Source organism: Geotrypetes seraphini, chromosome 1 (assembly GCF_902459505.1).
Source record: "Geotrypetes seraphini chromosome 1, aGeoSer1.1, whole genome shotgun sequence".
NCBI classification, from domain to species: Eukaryota; Metazoa; Chordata; class Amphibia; order Gymnophiona; family Dermophiidae; genus Geotrypetes; species Geotrypetes seraphini.
The window spans coordinates 509501984-509525517 of NC_047084.1; the positions used below are offsets into that span (position 1 = coordinate 509501984).

Consider the following 23534-nt stretch of genomic DNA (forward strand, 5'->3'; position numbering starts at 1 on the left):
TCCTGTCTGAGGGAATTTTAAGATTTTTCTTGAGAAAAGAAACTAAATTGGTTCTGATTAAGCTGAGTAATTTTATTGGATTCTTCTGTTTGGTTTAAAGTGGAAGTGATGATGATGATGATCTTTTTTTTTTTTTGGGGGGGGGGTTAAAGGTAATAATTTTGAGAGAAAGCGGTAAGTGGCTTGGAGGGGCATAATCAAAAGAAACGTCTAAGTCCATTTTGGCCTAAGTCATAAGTCGTCCAAAGTCTGACATGGGAAAAGGTCCATTTTCAAAAAATACATCCAGCATTTTTTTTTTTTTTTAAATCGTCCAACTGCACGTCCAGCCATCTGATCGTCCAGACCGCTAAGTCGTCCATCTTTATACCCCATTTTTGACCAAAAATTTGTCCAACTCAAAAACGCTTAGAGACCTTTTGGGTGTGGGAGGGGCCAGAAAAGTAAGGGACTGGACACCCAAACATAGCAACAGAGTAGTGGGGCACCTTACAGGGCACTGCTGTGAACTTCACAAAAAGATCAGGTGCCACATAAACATCTCACTACAGCTTCCTTATAGGTCATGGTGAGCCCCCCCAAAAGGCCCCCAGAATTTACTAGACCCACCTATCTACCACCCCAATAGCCCTTATGGCTGCAGGAGCCTCTTATATGGCAGTACAAAAGGGTTTGTTTTTTTGGGGGGGAAGTACACATGTTTCTCCATGAATGCAGTGATTAGAGTGGCTTATGGGCCTGGGTCCTCCTCTCCATGGTTCACTAACCCACCCCCAAGACTACTTAAATACGTCTAAAACCCGGTTTGGATATCAGCACTTGGATGACTTGTCTTTTAGATCATCCAAGTGCCGATTTAGGCCATTTTTTTTTTTAGATTTTTTCAGTTTCGATTATGAGCCCCTTGGGGTTTTGCAAATAGCAGATTTTGTTTCTTTGGTTATTCTTGCTTGAAGGGAATAGTCACTTGATTTCTTGAATTAATTTTAATTGGTAACATTCACCTGATCTTTTTGTGTGATATAAAAGATTTATTGAAATATTTGAGATAATTTACTCAGGTTTGGGTGGGATAAAGTTTAGGGTGAACTTAATTATCATTTGATTTGTTAGTATCTAGTATCCAGTACAATATTATATTTTTGAACAATTAATACTCTTAGGGTCAGGGTTTTGCCTTTTTAAGTTGTTTCAGTTATGAAGTAGTTATACCATCACTTTCACCATCACCAAGAAGAGTGCTGATACCCAACGAAAGTCTGCTATAGAAGGGAAAGAACAGAAATAAAAGTACTGCATGCTTACCTATCTTATCTGTCCCGGGGTCCAAAGAAGTCCAGTACAGTCTTTGAAGATATCTTCTACAGGATTTCTGTAAGAACAAAACGCACACAAAATCTGCTATTTTCCTGAATCACTAGATATATTGAAGGAATATTAAAACTTTTACTTATCTGATGTTATTGAAGATTAGTGAGAAAGTGTTTAGATAAATTTATGTAAAGAAAAAGAAAGTTTAGAATTGGTGCTTAGGTTTATTGTGAAATTTGTAAACACAATTTTGTAAGATTTAAATTTGTTTTAATAAATTAACCTATATTATTTAATCATCATTTTGTTTATTCAGTGTTGTTTTCACCTGGTAAATTTAAGTTAGAGTGAGGTATTATATTTTATGTGATTTCTTCTCCTCTTGAGGGACATTTCTCATAAAGGTATCCAAATTCAGGCCGACTACAAGGGTGAAAGCTGTGAGACTTGTCACTCAAGAGGGGGGGGGGGTGACATAATACAGCTTTTTAACATGATGAACGCTGCAAAGGTACAGAACCACCACCATTCAATACATTCATGGAACAGCCACCCAGTCAACATCATAGAAGATGTGGATAACTTCTGAGTTCAAGAAAGCATGGAAAAGAGAAGGCTGAGGGGAGATATGATTGAAGTCTACTTTTAAAACCAGCAGGAGGAAATATTTTTTCACTCAGAGAATAGATAGGCTCTGGAACGCATTGCCAGAGGTTGTAGTAAAAGCGGATAGAATAGATGGTTTTAAGAACGGTTTGGACAAATTCCTGGAGGAAAAGTCCATAATCAGTTATTAAGACATGGGGGAAGCCTCTGCTTGCCCTGGATCGGTAGCATGGAATGGGCTACTGGGTTTGATGGACCATTGGTCTGACTCAGTAAGGCTATTCTTAAGTTCTTATGGAATGAGTAAGTAAACCCTTTTTCTCTACCTGTTTGAGATATTTGTTGATATTGAGTGTGATTTTTACCTGTCATTCCTTGGAAGAGAATAGATTTTTGTTTACTTTATTGTGATTTTTCTACTTTGTCCTTTTGCTATTCCTTTATGGAATGAGTGCCATTCTCTCGAAGAATGGTTTGTAAAGCTTAGTAGTTGGTGTGGATGGGACAGACTCTTGTCATTTCCTATGTTTCTATTTTAAATAGTAAAATGATGTGGTAGCTGTGTTAGTTCTCTTTTAAAGGTAATATATAGAAATAAAGCAAAACAGAAAAGAAAAGAAGTGATACCTTTTCTTATTGGACTAACCTAATGCATTTTTTGATTAGGTTTTGAAGGCAACCTCTCATTTTTAGATCAGAAATGAGCAAATGCTGACAAATATCAAAATATATATGTGAAACATAAAAGCATTGCAATGGTAGTCCCACGGGAAGAGGGTAGGGGTGGGTAAAGTAAGGAACGGGAATGCTGGGTGGGTGAGAGACACAGAGAGATGGAGGGTGACAAAGCAGTATAATTTTATTGTTTGTAATGTGTTAGAAAACCCAGACCTTTGAGCCCTGATTGATGGGTGTCAAATTATTTTGTCATTTTGATTACAAAAGTCTTTTGTTCCTGGATTGTCTTAAAATTTTCTTTTAGTATTCTCAATACAAAATCATTGAAGCAGTGTTCCGGTTTCCTGAAGTGTTGTCCGACAGAGGTGATACCCTGGTTGGCATTGCAATGTTTAATGTGGCGTCTGTGTAAATCGATTCTAGTCTTTAGCATCTGGCAATTTAGTGAAGCATCCTTCTGTTCAATTTTTGCATTGAATGATATATACCACATTTGAAGATGAGCATGTGTAGGAAACCCTTATGCTGGATGTCTTTTTTTCCCCCATGTGAGCGATTGTGCTATCCTGTTAAATGTGTTGGCACAGTTTGCAGCTTGGCATGGTGCAGGGATGTGTACCGTTCTCTTCTTTTTGAGCTCTGTTGGAAGTTTGCTTTTCACTAGGTTGTTTCAGATTAGGTGTCTGTCCAAAGATACGGTGACCAAAACTATGCACAACAAAGCTTCCAGTGATTGTTAGTCAATGAGAAACTATCTGGACAAGATTATTTAGGCATATGTATAGGCTGCATCTGTTTGAATCCTGTTTTGGGAGGAGGGGAGAAGGGAGGAGGGATTGATATCATGTGATAGTGGTTTTAAATCAGATATAACATATAGATGTCTAAGACTATATAACATATATTTTCAGTTTTGTGTATTGTACAATACTTTAATAAACGTTAATAATAGAAAAATAATTTGAAACACATTAAAAAAAAATGTGTTTGCATGATCACTAATATTTTCCATTAATGGTACATATTTTAGACAAAGTCTACCAGGGGTGTGTAAACTTATGATCATAACTGTACATTTTTGTTTTCTCCATGTTTTTTAAAAGTTCAACATGATCATATTTCAAATTCCTGCTTCAAAAATGCTAGTCGCCGTATCTCAAAAAAGATATAGCGGAATTAAAAAAGGTACAGAGAAGGGTAACAAAAATGATAAAAGGGATGGGATGACTTCCCTATGAGGAAAGGCTAAAGCAGCTAGGGCTCTTCAGCTTGGAGAAGAGATGTCTAATGGGAGATATAGTAAAGCCCTGTAAAACAGTGTTCTTCAACCGCCAGTCCGCGGACCAGTGTCGGTCCGCAAAAAAAACTTGCCGGTCTGTGAAGGATTCGGGTCCCCGCCGCAACAAAAGGTGTCGGCATCAACTGACTTGCAACTTCCTATTTCCATCGCTATGCTGGGACTCCTGTCTTCGCCGGGACTCCTGCCTTCCACTGCATATGCCGGGACCCCTGCCGCGCATGCCTCCACACCCCCAGACCTGCAGCGGCAGCTCTGTGTGCTTTTAATTTCGGCACACAGTTGCCCCTAAGCAGTAGTCTAGCTGCGGTTTCATGAGACAGCCTTGGGGCCTTTGCTAGGCCAGCCCGCTTCGATGATGCGATGTGGGCTGACCTACCAAAGGCCCCGAGGCTGCCTCATGAAACCGTGGCTAAACTACTGCTTAGGGGCAACTGTGTGCCGAAGTTAAAAGCACACAGAGCTGCCGCTAGCTTAAATAGAGGAAACATTGCTGGAGAGGGAAGGAGGGAAGGGAGAAGAGGTACTCCTGGACAAGGGAGGGGAAGGGGGTACTGCTGGACAGGGAAGAAGGGAAAGGGAAGGAAAGAGAGTTACTGTTGAATAAGGGGAGGAGGAAAGGGAGAAGGGGTACTGCTGGACAGGGGAGGAGGAAAATAGGAAGGAAACAGCTGGCAGGGAGATTAGAGGAGGGGAAAGAGTCAGGATGGAATGGAGAGATCAGATGAGGGAAAGGGGAGAGACAGAGGAATAAGAAAGTAGAGAGAGATTGATGCTGGGAAGGGGAGTCAGATGTGAAATAAGGGGAGAGGGACAAAGATGCTAGATCTGGTGTAGGAGAGATAAAAATGAAGAGAGCAGAATGAATCATGTAAAAAGGAGAGAGGGGGCACAGGCTGGATAAAAGGGGAGCGGGGCATAGAAAGAAGGCAGATACCATATGGAAGGGGGAGAGGGCAGACAGTGGATGGATGAGAGTGAAAAGACGATGGAAGCAGAAACCAGAGACGACAAAAGGTAGAAAAAATAATTTTATTTCTATCATGTGATTAGAATATATCAGATTTGAAATTTGTATCCTGCTAGAGCTGATGTTAGACATAACTGGGGAGTGCAAAGCCCAGGCAGTGCTACTTTAGCTTCCAGCTGGCTTAGGGCTCTCTCTGACCAGGGGCAGTTGCCCTAGTTGCACTCCCCCTAACACCATTCCTGTCATGTGTGACTGCGGTATTCTGATAGCATGATATTTGTGTAGCATTCTGTAATAATTTGGCTTATTCAGTTTTCTTGATAGTAGAGGGGATATATGTGAAGGGGAGGGGAGACGGGGGGTTTTGTTGATCCTTGCCCTGTATTATTTGTATTTATAAAATGACAATTGTATAGAATATTGTTTCTTTTTATACTTTAATAAAATATGTTCAATATAAAATCATAACTATTTGAGGCTTGTGCAGATGGGATCAGATGGTTTGCAGGACCGAGCTTGCGGGGACAGGGCGGCGTTGGGATTTTAAAAAAAATTTCAGTCTTAGTAGGTTGCTGGCCCACAAAATAATTATTTTATTTCTGCCAGTCCATAGGTATAAAAAGATTGAAGAACACTTCTGTAAAATACTGTGTGGAGTGGAAAGAGTAGATATAACATACATACCATAAAACTTTATTTATAGCCCGCTGAGCCTTGTAATCTTAATACACAGTGGCTTACAAAAGAGTCAAGCTGTTCAAAAAGAGCAAAAATATAAATCTGACATCATTATGTATAGTACTTCATCAATATACACTGTTTCCCCAGAAATTTAGTAAATAATTTTAACATGCACCTAAAATTTAAATAAGAAGATGCATTGTTTACTAGAGAGACTGCCATTGAGCTATTTGATGAGAGAGCCATACAACTCAAAAATTTTTTGTGTGTGCACTACTTTTTACTGAGGTGAAAGCAAAACAAGTGGTCCTTCTCAAACTTAGTAAGGGTGGCATTAAAAATATTGGTTTTCTTAGGATTAAGAACCAATTTAAATTCCATTGTCCAGTTTTCAACTCTAGACATAAACTGTGGTAGTTAACATAACTTGATCAGATGGTTATTTGTCAATATGTACTAGAATTATAATATCATCGGCATATATATGCAAATACATTCCTAAATTTGTTAATCTGTAACCCAAAGATGACATATAGATGTTAAATAATGACAGCCAATGGTGAACCTTGTGGAAGACAAGGATTCCTCCAGGTATAAGAAAATTCAGACTGAAACAATACTTGATATGATCAAGAGGACAGAAAATCAGAAAACCATTGAAATACATCACCAGTTTTTCTTAAAGCTTCTAAACAATTTAGCAGACACTTATGATCAACCAAATCAAAGGCACAACTTAAATTAAATTGAAAAATCAATGCACTTTTACCCCTACTAAAAAGCTTATATAAATGATTCAACAATGATGGAAGCAATGTTTCAGTACTATAAAGTGATCTGAATCCAGATTGTGAAGGATGTAAAAGGTTAAAATGATCAAGATAATCCATAAATTTGACAAAAAAAGGAATGGAGGCTATTAGTCTATAGTTTGTAATCTCCTCGGCAGAACTCTTTTGGTCTTTCTTAATAGTTGTAATGATAATATGCTCTTTATCAGATGAGAATTCTCCTGATAATAGCATAGCTTGCAATTAAATGAACCTTTACATTTGGCTGATCTCACCCTAAAAACTGCTGGATGACAACTATCCTAGCAGCAGTAGGATCAAAAGTACTTTTCATAAAGCTTTTTAGACTGAAACCAGTCAATTTTCTTGCATGTACTCCAATTTAGATCAGAAATAAAAAATCAAGAATATAAAGTAAATCACAAACTGGATGTTTAGTACATATTCTAGATGCTTTCAATTCTTCAATTTTTGATTGAAAATAGTGAGCCAATTTATCTATGTAGCCCTAATTTGATGTGAAAAGGTTTTTTTTACTCCTTTACATCCAATACAGTGTTCCCCCAGTCATTTGTGGTCAGCGGTTCGCAGTCCCGGTCATTCGTGGTATTTTCCGACTATGAACCGCCAAGGAGAGGGCAGCGGGAGAGGCAGAAGAGAGCAGCCGGAGCGCTGGCGAGTGCAGGAAATCACTTGCTGTATGCTCCAACCGCCTCTTCCTGCACTAAGTCGGGCCTTATTCAATCGGGAGCTGTTTTGACACGCAGTTCCTGATTGGTAAGGCCTGACTTAATGCAGGAAGAGGCGGTCGGAGCATACAGTGAGTGATTTCCTGCACTCGCTGATGCTCTGGCTGCTCTTTCCTGCCTCTCCCACTGCCCTCTCCAGTCTCCCTCATGAAAAACCATATTCGCGGTTTTACAAGATTCGCAGGGGTTCCTGGAACGGAACCCCTGTGAATATTGGGGGAATACTGTATATTATTATAAACAGTTTCTTAATGTTAATTGCAGGATCCTTTATTAAATCTGAATAATATTTTTTTATGTTTTAGTTTTAACAAACTTGTATATGCCTTCACTTCCCTTCTCCATTGCTCACTGTTTTCCGCCATTTCCATTCTAACTGACAAATAAGCAATTTCATACTAATAAATTCATGATCATACCACATATCAGATTTATGCTCTCTTTAATCACTCTTTTGTAGTATGATAGTGTTTTAATTTTTAATACTTTGAAATTCTCTGTTTGAATAAAAGTCCATTGCATCTGTTGGAGAAGAGCACAAATCATAGTTTGCCCAAAATTCAGTTGCATTAACAAACCCTCTTGTAACCTTTCTTTTTATAACTTTACTACTTTTTAGTCTGCAGCTAAGTTGTGCAATGCAACTTAAACTGGCACAACTGAGCAAAGACTTCCACTCCAAATGAGGTCAGTTAAAAAAAATCTGCTCTTGACCAGCCTCGCTACTCATCATAGAAATCAAATCTAAATGGTGGCCTTTCTGGTGAATCTAGTAAAATGTGGTAAATTAAACCCAAAAGTTGATAAATGTGACAATACATCTTTAACTCCTGGATAGTCCACATCTTCTAAATGTAAATTAACATCACCTAATAAGACACTATGGGCTCCTTTTACGAAGGCACATTAGGGCCTTAACGCACGGAATAGACGTGGCTGCTGTGCTGATCATGGCAAGGAAATCTCCCTGCTGCAAACAGCTGAGTGGCTGTAGCAGGATACCCCCTGTGAAGTTGGCTGGCATGGAGGGATGTCCACTCTCTCCTACCAAAACCCCCACCCGTGAAGTAAGCCGGGCAGGAGGGATGCCCATTCTCTCCTGTCCCGGAGCTAATGTGCCCCCCTCCCAAGGCAAACTGGGAAGGAGAGATGCCCACTCCCTCTGAATCGTCCCCTCCAAGGCTCAGGCCCCTCACCACATACTCCTAACTCTACCTCCAACCCCTTTCCCATATGGTTCTGGTGGGATGGAGTGAGCATCTCTCCTGCCGGCCGAGTTCATGGGGTGAGGGGTGGGGGTTCCCTTCCACAGCTGCTCAGTTTATAGTGGCAGTGGGATTCCCTTGCTGTGATCAGCTGATGGCAAGTGATCAGGCATGATTCTCTAACTGGCGCCTGTGAAATGGGCGCTGGTTAGAGATTTGGGCCGATTAGGTAGAATTGGGCATCTGTTCTTTAGGGCAGACATGATTTTGTATAGGACACCGGTGTGCGATTCTCAACCGCTTCTTAGGTGGCTGCAGAAACCGGCGTCCTATACAGAATTTTCTCCTAAGTGTCTGTTGAAGTCTATTCACTTTAATTTAAATTGCTTTCAGGATTTTATTTAATCTAATATAGATATAATCTATACATAACCAAGATAATCAAATTTGACAATTCAAATTAAGGATACAAATATTAAATATTCCACAAATAGAACTGACATTTATTTACTACTGCTCCTTCCTGTTTATCAAAATGTGAGCCTAGCATCCAAGAACACACTGATTCCTTATTCACTTCCTGGTGGAACAGAGTCTGGGCACTGAATCTCAGAGAAACTGAATGAATTATTTGCTTCAGTCTTTATGGAAGAGATCTATCTGAACTGGAAATGGTTTTCAAGGGTGATGATGCAGAGGAACTGAAAGAAATCTTGGTGAATCTGGAAGATGTACTAAAACAAATCGACAAGTTAAAGAATGATAAATCACCTGGATTAGATGGTATACATTCCAGGGTACTGTTGTTAGTGATCTGTAACCTGTCGTCTGTAGTACCTGTCATCTGTAGTACCTGAAGATTGCAGGGGGGCCAATGTTATACTGATTTTTTAAAAAAGGGTTCCAGGGAAGATCTGAGAAATTATAGAGCAGTAAGCCTAACTTCAGTGGAAGCAATTTGTATTACTATTTAAAAAGGCTTACCAAATACCTTCAGTCACTTTCCGCACTGGACAGAATGCCAGGAAATCAAAATAGTATACATATTAAGTTTTATTACATATATACAATATTTCTAGCCATAATCATTGATTAAGTACAGAGTTTGAATCAATACGTTACCGGTTATTACATCATCACGGTTATTACGTCATCACTCTGTCGGGGGACCACGAACAGGAGGCTTATTCAGAATGTCATCACACAGCGTATCAGTGGTGGAAATGTCCCCCCCCTTACAGGTAACTTTCCTTTCTGGGAAGGCAATATTTATACATATCCCCTCCTTGTAACTGAATGCCGGGAGGATGTTTACCAATCAATATACTCCTAGCCTGCCTCGTGAGCTAATTTCCCATCCCAATGTCGGGAGGATGTTTACCAATCAGTATGTGTTAATTTCCCATCCCCTTCCTTGTGGAGGATATTTACCAATCTGATTACACATCCCCCCTTTATGGATTGAGTTAACTGAATGCTTGTGGATTGAGCTAGAAACTCCTAGCCTGCCTACCAATCAGTATGTGTTAGAAACTCCTAGCCTGCCTGAGCTGACAATGACCTGCTCTCATAATTATCAGTAGGTGCTGAAAAATTTCTGGCCTTGCTCGTTCTCATAATACTTGTGTTTCCCTGTAACAGCTATCATGGATCCTAGGCAGTGTCATTCAATATTAATAATCCTTTCATATCATACGTTTCACATTCGTATCACACAATTATAAAAAATAAAATTGTGTAACACATAGACAAACATGATTTAATGAGATGGAGTCAGCATTCGTTCAGCTAAGGGAGGTCTTACCTCATCAATTTGTTTAACTACATTGAAGGTGTGATTAAACATGTGGATAAAAGTGAGTCAGTTGATGTAGTGTATCTAGATTTTCAGAAATCTTTTGACAAAGATCCTCATAAGAGGTTCCTGAGAAAATTAAGTAGTCAAGGGATAAGAGGCAGTGTTCAGTTGTGGATTATGAATTTATCGGCTAGAAAACGGGTTAAATGGCCATTTATCTCAATGGAGGAAGGTGAATAGTGGAGTATCACAGGGATCTGTACTGGGACCAGTGCTATTTAACTTATTTTAAAATAATCTGAAAATTGGAATGATTAGTGAGGTGAATAAATTTGCAGATAACACTAAACTGTTCAAAGTTTAGTGCAGATTGTGAAAAATTCCAGGCAGTCCTTAGGAAATTGGAAGACTGGGCATCCAAATCTCAAATGAAATTTAATGTGGACAGATGCAAAGCGGTGCATGTTGGGAAGAATAATCCAAATCATAGTTACCAGATGCTAGGGTCCACCTTGGGGGTTAGTGCCCAAGAAAAAAGAGCTGGGTGTCGTCATAGACAATACGCTGGAACCTTTCACCCAATGTGTGGCGACAGTCAAAAAAGCAAACAATGCTAGGAATTATTAGAAAAGTAAAAATAAGACTAAGAATGTTATAATGCCTTTGTATTACTCTATGTTGTGACCTCGCCTTGAATATTGCATTCAGTTCTGGTCGCCTTATCTCGAAAAAGATATAGCTGAACTATAAAAGGTTCAAAGAAGTGAATTCAAGATGATAAAAGGAATGGAAATCCTCTTGCATGAGGAAATACTAAAGAGGTTAGGGCTCTTCAGCTTGGAAAAAGACAGCTGAGGGAAGATATGATTGAAGCCTACAAAATCCTGAGTGGTGTAGAATTGGTACAAGTGGATCAATATTTTTTTAATCCATCAAAAATTGCAAAGATTAGCAAACATTCAAAGTTATAGGGGAAATATGTTTAAAAACCAATAGGAAGACATTTTTTTTCCACTCAGAGTATAGTTAAGCTCTGGAACACATTGCCAGAGGATGTAGTTAGCGTAGCTGGTTTCCTCCAGAATGTGTCCAAACTTTTTTTTTTTTTTAATCCATAGTCTGTTATTGAGATAATCATGAGGAAACCATTACTTGCCTTGGATCAGTAGCACAGAATGTTGCTACTATTTGGGTTTTTGCCAGGTATGTGTGACCTGGATTAGCCACCGTGAGGAAGGGATTCTGGGCCAGATGGACCATTGGTCTGTCCCAGTTTGTCCTTAGGTGCCATTTATAGCATTGCACCTAAAGTGGACTTAGTTGTCAGTAAGCATCCTAAGCTTAGGTGCACCCTATTTATGTCAAACACATCTATGATCCGCCACCTAGTAGCCCTACCGTCTAAGTTTAATTTAAGTTAATTATGAAATACTAGTTGCTTGTTAAAGGCACTGATTAAGCTTTTAAAATTGTTAGTATGTAGATCGGCTAGGTACGCTGATCTAAGCACCTACCGTAACTTTAGCCATCTTTTATAGAATCTGGGCCCTATTGCTTACCTTTTCTCATTAAGTTTCAAAGTGGAGTCATAAAACAAAGAATCTAGGAATCTAGGGCCACATTGATGATTCTTCTGTGGCAAATGCACTGAAGCCTGAAGGAACTGAATGGGCTTTGGTGCATTTGCTAGGGGTGGGGAAGGGGAATTGTTACAATGTCTTTATAAAAGGAGCTCCTAGTGAATAATACCAGGAACATGTAATAAAAAAATAAATAAATGATAGTTACAATATTTGAATTAGGTTCACATGAAAAAGATAGACCTTTGTCTATGAAACAAGTAAGAAGATACTAGACAAATTGCCTAAGGAAGAAAATTCCAAATATTGACAGATTGGAAATAGAAAAAGCTTTCTAGAAATCATTTTGCTTGTAATACTGTTTGTAATAGATGGAAAACACAGAAGTTCTCATTCTATAGTGCGACATGTTCGACATAACAAAGGTATCCCAAAAGAAAGATTTAAGTAATTGCAAGACTGCACTAATAATATTTTGTAAACTAAACAGGGTGTTTTAAAAAATAATCTAGATTTCTATAGACAACCAATGAAGTTGAATCTATAATGGTGTGGCATGATCCCAATTTTTCATTTTAAAAATCATTTGTGCAACAGTATTTTGCAACAGCTGATGTTTTTTCCAGGTTTTTTTTAAAGGGATCCCTGCATTTAAAGTTTTGCGGTAGCCCATGTAGGTCAAAATCAGAAATGGCACTACCAGAGCAAAATGGCGTCTCTCAAAAAATAAATAAATAAAAATATATACACGAACAAATCGGTCTAAGTTGTCTTGAGCTTTAGAAAGATGTTTGCAAAATTATTAACTTGGTGTTCCATAGTCATAGAGGAATCCATTATTACTCCCAGAACTCTGAAAATATTTTCCACTTCAGGGGGAGAATCATTAATTACTGGAATAAAATTTGAAATCTTTGACTAAAGTAGGAGCTAAATCAAATAATTGTGGTTTTATCTGTGTTTAGCTTTAAAAGACTAGACAATGGCCATTCTCTTATTTTATTAATACACGTTTTTATCCTAAGATAAGAATACTGCAGGTCTGAGAGGATCAATAATAAAACAAAAATATCATTTGCATAGGAGTTCAGGAATTCTCCTCCTAAAGTTAAAGAGCCCAGAGAACTCATATAAATATTAAACGAAAGGTGAGATAGGAGATCCCTGAGGAACCCTGCAAGGTGGCTGTCATGGGAAAGAGAACTCGCCATTCTTGGTTAAGGGTTCTTACTTTTTCACCCACCTGAACCTATTGTTAATCCTATCTACTACTTCCATTTAATCTGTGAACCACATACAATGAATCTGTATGTCATTTGCATGCATATAATATGAAAGAGCAAGAGCAGAAATTAATTATATTAAAAGCTGTAATAAAATATTGAAGAGAAATGGGGACAAGCTAGAACCATGGGGAATGCCATAATTGATAGGTCAAAGTAATGACAACTGAGAATCTTACTGTCTTAACAGTCAGGAAAAGACAAAACAAAGCTACTGGAGTCTATCAAATCCAATGATCCTCTATATCAAATGTTGCATGCAAATCTAATGATATAACCAACCATTAAGAACATATGAAGTTGCCTCCGCTGGGTCAGACCAGAGGTCCATCGCGCCCAGCAGCCCGCACCCGAGGCGGCCCATCAGGTCCATGACCTGTCAGGTGTTCCTTGACTTATCCCTGTAATCCCCCTTTTTCTTCTATCTATACTCTTCCTTGCTGATTTTGGTCTAGCCTGTCATGTAATCTGTCTACCAAGTTAACTAATGTTAGTTTTTCATGATAAACTTTAAGGAACTCCATCTTCCTGTTGTTAGACCTGGAATCAAGTCCAGGTGAGACATAAAAACCTGTCTTCTCAATGAAAATCATAAGCAGAACGACAGGATTCCAAGAAAGCATCTTACCTCAACCCTGCATTCCCTCATCCCAAATCTCAGGCTGTGATTTACAGAAACTGGATCACATCATTTCTATTTAACACAATATTGAATTTTTCTTTCAGCGGCACCAAGACCTACGTTAGTTAGGCAAGGAAGTTCATCAGTAGTGTCGGCCTACTTTCCAGGACAGCAGCCGAGACTTCCTGCATCTTAAAACACAACAATGGAAATAATTGCAAAAAACTGAACCTTTGGTTTTGAATAGAGGTATTTTATGCGACTGAACCTTTTAAAATTTTGGTGTTCCTCAAAACTGCCAAAATACTGCATCACTCTAAAGGAAACCTTTGTCTATAACTTCAACATTTTCTACGATGCACACAAGTTCTTACTGCTTATTGCACATTTTTAATTTAGTCACTAGTAATTGAATATAAGCTCAAAACACGTATTAAAATATTGCAAATATTGTAATTCTTGTAAGCAAAAAAGATTTCTTATGTTATCTATTTTAAAAATAGTGTGTGGTGTAAGCTTTATGTACCAGTCACCTTTCTTATTAAAATGTTTGGATGTGATTGTTTTTTAAATCAACAAGTGCTTCTAAAAGGAAATAGGGATATTTCAGATTGTGTATTATAATAATAATTTATTCTTTTGTATACCGCCCAACCAATAGTTCTGGGCAGTTCACATCATGAGTACTGTTACATTTCAGTGAAGATACTATACTGTATATTTATTATGCCGGTATAAAAGGCATTTGTTCACATAAGGTTTATTTATTTTTTTTAATACAAGCTATACTTAACTGAAGTTTGTTTGGGATTGACTGTTCTCAGTTTGGAGACAATTGCATTTTGCAAATCACATGACATCTACTATTATCACAACGGATCTTGCGTGTAACTAAAAAGGCAGTGTATACATATATCAGCTGAAATCAATTATGAACGGGGAAAACTAGGGGCTCCTTTTACGAAGGTGCGCTAGCGTTTTTAGTGCGCGCACACGATTAGCGCACGCTAGCCGAAAAACTACCGTCTGCTTAAAAGGAGGCGGTAGCAGCGAGCGCGTGGGGCATTTTAGCGTGCGCTAAGCAAGCGCTAAAACCACTAGCGTGAAATTGGCAATGGGATGGTCTATGCCAGAGTTAGACCTTGAGGGCTGAAACCTAGTTGGATTTTCAGGATTTCCCTACTAAACATGTACGAGATCTATTTCCTTACAAAGGAGGCAGTATATGCAACTAGATTTCTAAACTTAATCTTGGACTTATATACCGAGAAATAAGGCTCGACTCGGTTAACAGTAGTTGCAATTAATAGAGAGAATTGATCTCATGGAAACGTATCTTCTACAAAACGCTAAAACAGAGTAGTTTCAGGATTTTTTGAAAAACTTGAAAGGATAGACATATTAATTGGGAAAATCGAGAAATCCCAACTGGGTTGTGACCCGTAGTTTATATCCTATTTCCCTTCCCTTGCTGGAGCTATTATCCTACGTCATTCAGCAGAAATGGTGTTTCATAGAATTGTACATTCTCCACTCTGCCTTACATCATCGCTGGAGACTGCTTGCTATTATGCTATCATTGGCGAGTCCTAACAAAGCAGATGTAAGACTAGACTCTCCCTCAGTCCCAGCTTGCTCCTGTACCTTCTCAAAAGGATATCAGATATCACCGAGACTGTTCAATTTGGCAGCAGTATTGTGTCAGCAACCTTAAACGGGATCATATTTTTTTTAATGCTTTGGACTGCCTTGAAGATAAAGAAATTTTGGAGGGGAAGAGGATTAAAACGTTCTCCTTCATACTTTTCATTACATACCTCTTTCATGTAGAATCCAGTTCTGCTACTACTGAAGACTTTGTGTTGCCTGTTCATTAATAATAAAAGGACACACTTAAAAAAAAAAAAAAGTTGAACTCCAGAATTGGTGCCAGAAGAAAAGATATCCAACCTTTTTATTTTGTAACCTGAGCTGCTTCATTTTTTGAGGTTGTTCTAATGGGTACAGCCTATTGATAAAAAGAAAAGAGAATAATAGTGAACAGGTGCTGAATGCACATTAGTCTGGGTATGGATTATCATTTTTATCATTTCTATTATGGTGATCATAACACCGATTCTCTATTCCAGAAAACCCTCTGTTTTATGTGTATCATGTCTTCCCTTGTGCTTTGAGAGACTTTATTTTTAAAACTTAGTCTGTGTCTTGCTGACCCTCACAATGCAGTTTACGTGTGTCGAGGGAGACGTATTCTTTTTTTGTTTGTTTGTTTAGCGCGTACTTAAAATGCTTCTGTGAATGCCTTACATAAGTTACAGAATTCATTAAACACTGCAGGCAAGACAGTTATGGATTCCTTTAAAGCACATGCACATCCCACAGCAGAAGCTGAGTGGGTAGTAAGTTAGTAAAAAGGCATGTAAAAGCCCAGAACTTCATCTAAATAATTAGCACAACCTTAACTTTATCATGTTTTATACCTACAAAAATACATACAGAGTAGCTACAAAATTAACTGTAAGATTAATTAGCTCTACAAGTTGAGGAAATTGTAGGGGTTCTTTTTTTCTGCCTTCATGAATCTTCATTAGGTGCCTCCATAAGAAAAACCAAAGTGATGTGCTAACTTTTTTCCTTTCTTTAAACAAATACAGTTTCCCCCTGATAACAGAAGCATTGATTTATGTGCTCAGTCAATGTACAATAGAGTAATTCATGTTATGTACTGTTCTTCACTTTTCATCAGTTCTAATGTGCTTTGGACTCTGCAAGCCTACATCTGAGAAATTTAGGTCCCCTTTTAGGAAACCATGTTAGGCTTTTTTTTTTTATTTCCAGACTGCGATAAAAAAGCCTAACACGGCTTAATAAAGGGGAGGGGGAGGTTAGAATTGGAGCTTTAAATATCATTGGGTGCTGATAGTCTCATGCCATGGCTTCAGGATAGTCCCAGGTGGCTGCAGAAGTTTTCTCTCTCCATTTATCTCTATTTACTGAAGTGTACCACTTTTATGTAAAAAGTACTATATTACCTTTGAACTAAACTAAACCTTAAATTTATATACCGCATCCACTCCATAAAGATATAGCTCAGCACGGTTACTTTAATATAAGGAAGGAAAAACAAATGAGAATTAGTGATTATAAAGAGGGTAGCGAGGTTTCCAAGTTTTCAGATGCTTTCGGAATAATTGGAAGGAGCCCAGATTCTGCAGCAGGGCAGGAAGGTTATTCCAAAGCTCAGTGATTTTGAAGAAAAGAGATTTCCCTAATTTTCCAGCATACATAATGCCTTTTAACGAGGGGCAAGATAGTTTAAGCTTTTGGGTGGATCTGGTAGTGTCAGGTCTCGTAGAATTCCAAGAAAGTGGAATTAGGGGAGGAAGAATGCCATGCAGAATCTTGAATGTTAGGCAGGCACATTTAAAGTGAACCCTAGAAATTAATGGAAGCCAGTGAAGTTTTTTTTTCCGCTACGCAGCAACCTACACACAGACCGAAATTTGGCATTTGTTTTCTTTACAGGCTACAGTTTATTGGCGGTTTCAACTGACTTCCATTTTATTTGGTACCCCTGATGAAGGCATGTTTGATATAATAAACTTAGCCCCATCATTGTATGGGTTTTTGTAGTTTTCCTTTGTTTTGCAGCCAGTGAAGTTTTGACAGAAGCGGGGAAACATGATCAAATTTACTTTTTGCGAAGATCAACCTAGCCGCAGTATTCTGGATCCACTGAAGTCTTTGAAGACTTTTCTTGGTTAGACTTAGATAGATGGAGTTACAATAGTCCAGCCTGGAAAGAATGATTGATTATATAAGGACATCAAAATGTTGTTTGTGGATGCAGGATCTCACTTTTCTCAACATGTGAAGACTGAAAAAAAACATTTTTTTACCAGAGAGTTCAGATGGTCATTAAATGAAAGTGTAGAGTCAATAATGATGCCCAAAACTTTGCTTGAGAATTCAATCTGCAGTGTGGGACCAGAAGGTAATGAAATGAGCATGGGTAGCTGATTTAATTTTGGGCCAAGCCAAAGTAGCTTTGTTTTGGACTCATTCAGCTTCATTTGTACAGTGAGGGCTCAGGATTGGAGTTTCGTTATACATGCTTTTATATTCTCAGTGAGGTTAGTAAGGTTCGAATCTATCGCAAGAAGGGCAAGGATGTCATCTGCATATGTATATAATGTTTCAAAGGGAGACAGATGGAAAAGTTTCAAAATAGACATATAGATGTTGAAAAGAAAAGGGGACAGAGGTGATCCCTGATGGATTCCACATAACAGTTTCCAAGGAGATGACATGGTGCCATTCATATTAACAGTGTAAGAATTTTGAGAACCAGTCTAAGACTGTGGAATCAATGCCTATCTCAGAAAGTTGGTAAATTAGACTATCGTGATGGATAACATCAAAGGCCGCAGATAGATCGAATTGTAATAGGATTCCAAACTTATTACAAGAGTGTAGTTGTTGAACCTTTGAAGTTAATGAGGCTAGTAGGGATTCAGTGCTGAAATTGGGTCTGAAGCCATATTGGCAAGGTAAGAGAATGGAGAATCTCTCTAAATAAGATGAGAACTGAGTAGATATGATAGTCTCTAGCATTATGGTCAGGAGAGGAATATTCACTCTATGACAATAGCTAGATGGTGAAGATGAGTCTAGATCAGCTTTTTTCAGTAATGGGGTCAGGGCAATGTGTCCCATTTCTACAGAAAATAGGCCTGATAGTAAGGCAGAGTTTATAAGTCTGGTGAGAGATGAAATAGACTGCGCAGGAATTTTCTCATATAGGTAAGAAGGAAATGGGTCCAGGGCACATTTGCAAGATCTTAATTTGTGGCACAATTTAGAAACCTGGGCTTTGGATACAAGATCAAAGGCTGTCCATGGTCTGTCTACTGAGATAGGGTTAGTGTCGCTGGGCACCAGAGAATTGTAACTGACTGCTGATGGAAAAGAGCTTATCTGTATTGGTTCTAGTATGTTTCCTTGAGAGTAGGAAAAATTTTGTGTGGGAAACATAGCTAGTAGCTCAGTGATATTTTCTGTTTTCTCATTGTACTAAGAGTGTAGACTATACAGTACGTCTGTGCAACCAGAATGAAGACACAATTTAGGCTATTCTCTGTCCCTTTTTCCTTGATTATTTGGTTATTTGATAGCACGGCGTTAACTTTTCAGCAATAAAAATTAATTTTTTCTTAAGAGAAACGGTATGCAGCCTGGTTTGTATATTATTGCTTATAATTACCATCTATAAAGAATAAAATTGAATGAATAGAGTAAATGGTTTCATCTTATAAAAATCATTTTTGGAATATTAATTTACAGCCATTTTAATGTGTACACATGTGCTATCCATGAGCTGTGATAGTACTCGTCTTAAGGTGAGAGTGTGGTGCAGTGGATAAAGCTACAGCCTCACCACCCTGAGGTTGTGGGTTCAAACCCATGCTGCTCCTTGTGACCCTGGACAAGTCACCTAATTCCCCTATTGCCTCAGCTACATTAGACTGTGAGCCCACCAGGACAGATGGAAAAAAAATGCTAGAGTACCTGAATAAATTAATGTAAACCATTCTGAGTTTCCCGGGAGAACGGTATAGAAAATTAAATAAATTAATTAAAAGTTTAAGGGGTAACTAATTCTGTTCTCAGGGGATGCAAACAGGATAACTAAGTATGCAAATCAGTTGTTGTAGCTGGAGACATGTATAGATTCTTCTTATGAAGATTCATTGTGATCCTTCCTATGGAATGGAATTGGCTATTGTATTCCCACAAGCTCCAAAAACTTTGCATATCATATCTTGAATCGGGTCACAAAGAGCTTGTATCTTAAATATAATCTCTTTGCCTTAACCCCAGCTGCATGACTAATCTGCTTTTACCTTATTGTGTACTATGAATATCTGGTAGTTTTCCTTTTTTGCATGCCAAAAATATGCACCAGATCACACATTTAAAATCAAATTCATATGCTTTTAGTGTATTATAAATAAACTAGTCTTTAAGCCCGTTACATTAACGGGTGCTAGAATAGATGTGTGTGTCTGTCTTTCTTTCTTTCTCTCTCTCCCCTTGGCCACTGTCTGTCTGTCTATGTTTATTTGTTTTTCTCTCCTTGGACACTGGCTGTCTCTCCTTGGACGCTGCCTGAATGTCTTCCTTTCTGTCTGTCTCAATGGCCCCCTGTGTGTCATTATTTGTGTCTGTGTCCTTGTGTCATTCCCCCGCCCCCCCAGAGCTAAGCTGTCTGCTTCCAGCATACCCCTTCCCCCAAAGCAGCCCCCTTTCCCTCTCCCTGACCCCCTTGTGTCTTCCCCCTCCCCCCCCCGAGCAAAGCTGTCTACCCCCCAGCACACCTCTCCAACAAAAGCATCCCCCTGTACCTGCAGCACTGGCATGACACTCTTCAGCCAATCGTGAGTGCTCAGAGCGCGACAGGGAGCGGGGCCTGCAGCTTCTTTGGCGTCGGTGAGGAAGGAGAGGTTGGCCCAACTCTCCGCTATCTGCACTCAGCACAACCCTCCCACCAGAACAGCCCCCTTTTCTGCCTGCTCCATGGCCTTTCTTTTTCCTCTTCCCCTCCCTCCAGTCACCGCTGCCATTCCTATTTAAAACGGCCTGCTGAGGTTCGCGGCCGGCTGTAGCGAACCTCACAGGCCGCTGTTCACCTCAGTAGCATGTTCCCTCTGATGCGATCGCGTCAGAGGGAACGTGCTACCATGTGGAGTGCGGCCTGTGAGGTTTGCTACAGGCGGCCGCGAACCTCAGCAGGCCATTTTAAATAGGAATGGCAGCGGTGACTGGAGGGAGGGGAAGAACAGGAGTGGTAGCGGTTGTTGCGGGAGGGGGTGAGTCGGAATGGCAGTGGTGACTGGAGGGAGGGGAAGAACAGGAGCGGTAGCGGTTGTTGCGGGAGGGGGTGAGTCGGAATGGCAGCGGTGACTGGAGAGAGGGGAAGAACAGGAGCGGTAGCGGTTGTTGCGGGAGGGGGTGAGTCGTAATGGCAGCGGTGACTGAAGGGAGGGGAAGAACAGGAGCGGTAGCGGTTGTTGCGGGAGGGGGTGAGTCGGCGATGTGCATGCCGCTGTGAACAGGAGCGGCAGTGGTGGCAGGACCATGAGCCCTCCTCCCGCCATCCGCTGCCAGAGCCGCTCCTGTCGCCCGATGCAGCTAACTGGCGCATACGCCTCAAGCCGCGGCCAAGGCTGGGGACTCGCGCATGCGCACTCCTGCGGCCACAGACCTACACCGCACAGAACACGCAAATAGGAGTGCGCATGCGCGGCTAGCTCTTTATTATATAGGATATAGATAATATTTTTCTAAATTATACAGTATTAATTTACCTTCTCCATTCCTGCTCTACCTCATATACCACTATGTTGTCTTGAGTTAGCATATTTGTATTTCCTAGGGTGATCAACAGCTTTTATTGAATAAAAATATAACTCAAAGCACAGTGCAGATTTGGTTTAATAATGCTGCTGATAAAAAAAAGTCCTCTGGTACTCATCCCTCTTGCCCAAGGGTAAAATAGAGACAATTTCCTGGAGTCTGTAATTGAGACAGACATGGGGGAAGCCGCTGTCTCTCTTACTAGCACGCCTCTGCGCCGTGCCTATAATAGCCGTGGTGTGAGCACAGAGTGTATGTGCCGAGCTAGAGGATGCATTAAGACTGGCAAGGAGTTAAAACATCGAAATCAAGCAGCATTAACCCGGCACTGGGCACGGCGGCTGAAAACAGCAGTAGCAGCGCAAGTAAAACTGCAAAAGATAAAGGATAAGTGTTTCCCCACTGAAAATTTTGAAAGCAATGTGCTGTAAGTTATTAAATTAAGCAATAATGTTGCTTGGATAGAAAAATTGAAATGAAAGGGCGGGAATCCAACCAAGGGGTTATTTAAGCCGGTGAAGCAACTTCCCTCTCAAGCACGACCACAAGATTTGCTCTGGTGGTGTATGGGGATCAGAGGCTTTTCCCCCTTGTGTCTAAACAGTCCGGGTAAGCGCAGTCTATGACTAAAAATCATATGAATAGTGGAACATAGCAAGGGTTAGTGGTGGGATAGATGAAAGATTTTCCCTTGAACAGTGACTTGCATAGTGATTGATTGGAAGCCACTGCTTGCCCTGGATCGGTAACATGGAATGATGCTACTATTTGGGGTTTTCCCAGGTACTAGTGACCTGGATTGGCCACCGTGAAGATGGGCTACTAGGCTAGATGGACCCAATAAAGCTATTCTTATTTAAAAAGACTCAAGAAGAGAGACAAAAAATAAAAAAAATGGCAAATAAAGAAGATGAGAGCAGAAAAGGATTATAATGGGTATTATCCTTTCCACTAAAGAGAGATTCTCTGAAGGAGATGAAGTGTTTCAGGAAAAGATAAGTCATCCGAGTTTAGACTGAATAAGCACCTATTAAGATGCTTATATATTTAAAGCGTCTAGACTCACTGAGCACGATTCTCTATAGTATGTCTATGCATTATAGAATCGTGCTCAGTGCCGCTCAGTGAGTCTAGATGCGGCTAAATAGTTAGTAAACCCTTTGTTAAATAAGTAGATTTGAAATTTAATTTTGATTGTCGGTCATTGGTGTAACACCGCTGCAAAATTTAAACCACAAATGAAAACTGAGCTGGACAGTTGTCCCAGGACTAAAGAGTTTGAATTTAAGATCATTGCCCTCATAGGTATATTAGTTTACAGTTTATTAAACATTTGATATACCCCTCATCAGGATAAAATGAATGGCTTTATGATGAGATAAAATATAAAATTTTATATAAAAGAAAAAGATAGTTAGCCCATAGACCCATTTTTACAAATTTTTTTTTTTTGGAAAATCATTTTTATTGTGAGACAACAAGAGAAACAAGCAGAACACAGAAGAAAAAATAAGCAAACAATGGTCACAAACTTTATTAAAGTAGAACTCTAGTCCCAGTATCATAATAGAACCGTCACCAGAGAAATTTAAGCCACTTTTCAAGAAGTAGGGCAGAGCAGTGCATCAAGGGAGATCAAACGGGCAGATGTTGAGGGAGTAACATGCAAGCCAGAAGTAAGAAGCATGAGTTTATGGAAGGAAGCTGAATCCCTGGACTCTGGAACCATAAAATAGAATAAGCCTTTCCCTTATGGTCAAACGCATTTCTGTGAGGAACATTATCATTTGACTGTTTAGAACAATGCCTTACTCTTGTGTGAAAATAATTCTTTTTTTTTTTTTGCTACAATGATGAACATGTACTGTGAGGCAGAATGCAATTCTTTAAACTGAAAAACTTAGGGCTCCTTTTACTAAGGTGCGCTAGCGGTTTTAGTGCACACAGGATATTACCGCGCGCTACACCGCATGCTACGTGGCTAGAACTAACGCCAGATCGATTGGGGGTTAAGGCCTAGCGCACATGGCAATTCAGCGCGTTAATGCCCTCACGCAGCTTAGTAAAAGGAGCCCTTAATATTTAATGTCAAAGCTATATTTAATTAGTAATAAAATATTTATAAGAATATGTTAGATAACGTGATCAATAGAGGAAGAATGAGAAAAATGAATTTAGCTTTGAAAAGGGGGTTATGACAAAAAAAAATAGGAAGGAAAAGAAGGTTATAAGGTTAAAGGTCTTCATAATGCATGGCACAGTGTATGGTTGCAGCAAAAAAACCCAAACAGGATGCTAGGAATTATTAGGAAATGGATGGTAAATAAGACCAAGAATATAATGCTTCTCTATTATTCCATGGTGTGCCCTCCCCTCAAGCATTGCACACAGTTCTGGTCCCCGCATTTCAAAACAAGTTATAGTGGAATTAGAAATTGTAGCTCTATCCTTCCCCCCTTTCTCTCCCCCCCTTCTACACATAAGTTCATGTAATCCTTTTTCTTCTTCGCTACCCACTATTTTAAGTTCTTGTAAACCGTGTCGAGC

The 23534-nt window shown here is 39.5% G+C and overlaps 1 protein-coding gene across 8 annotated transcripts in view; it reads left to right on the top strand.

The window, feature by feature from the left end:
- The window catches only part of LOC117352220 (spindle assembly abnormal protein 6 homolog), a 180770-nt gene extending 166447 nt beyond the window's left edge, over positions 1–14323 (top strand). For all 8 annotated transcript variants that reach the window (XM_033928535.1, XM_033928519.1, XM_033928564.1 and 5 more), the window contains one exon: positions 13676–14323. In XM_033928535.1, coding sequence (XP_033784426.1) covers positions 13676–13767 — 92 coding nt within the window. In that variant the 3' untranslated portion in view covers positions 13768–14323. The remainder of the gene's footprint in view (positions 1–13675) is intronic.
- The last annotated feature ends 9211 nt before the right edge of the window (positions 14324–23534 follow it).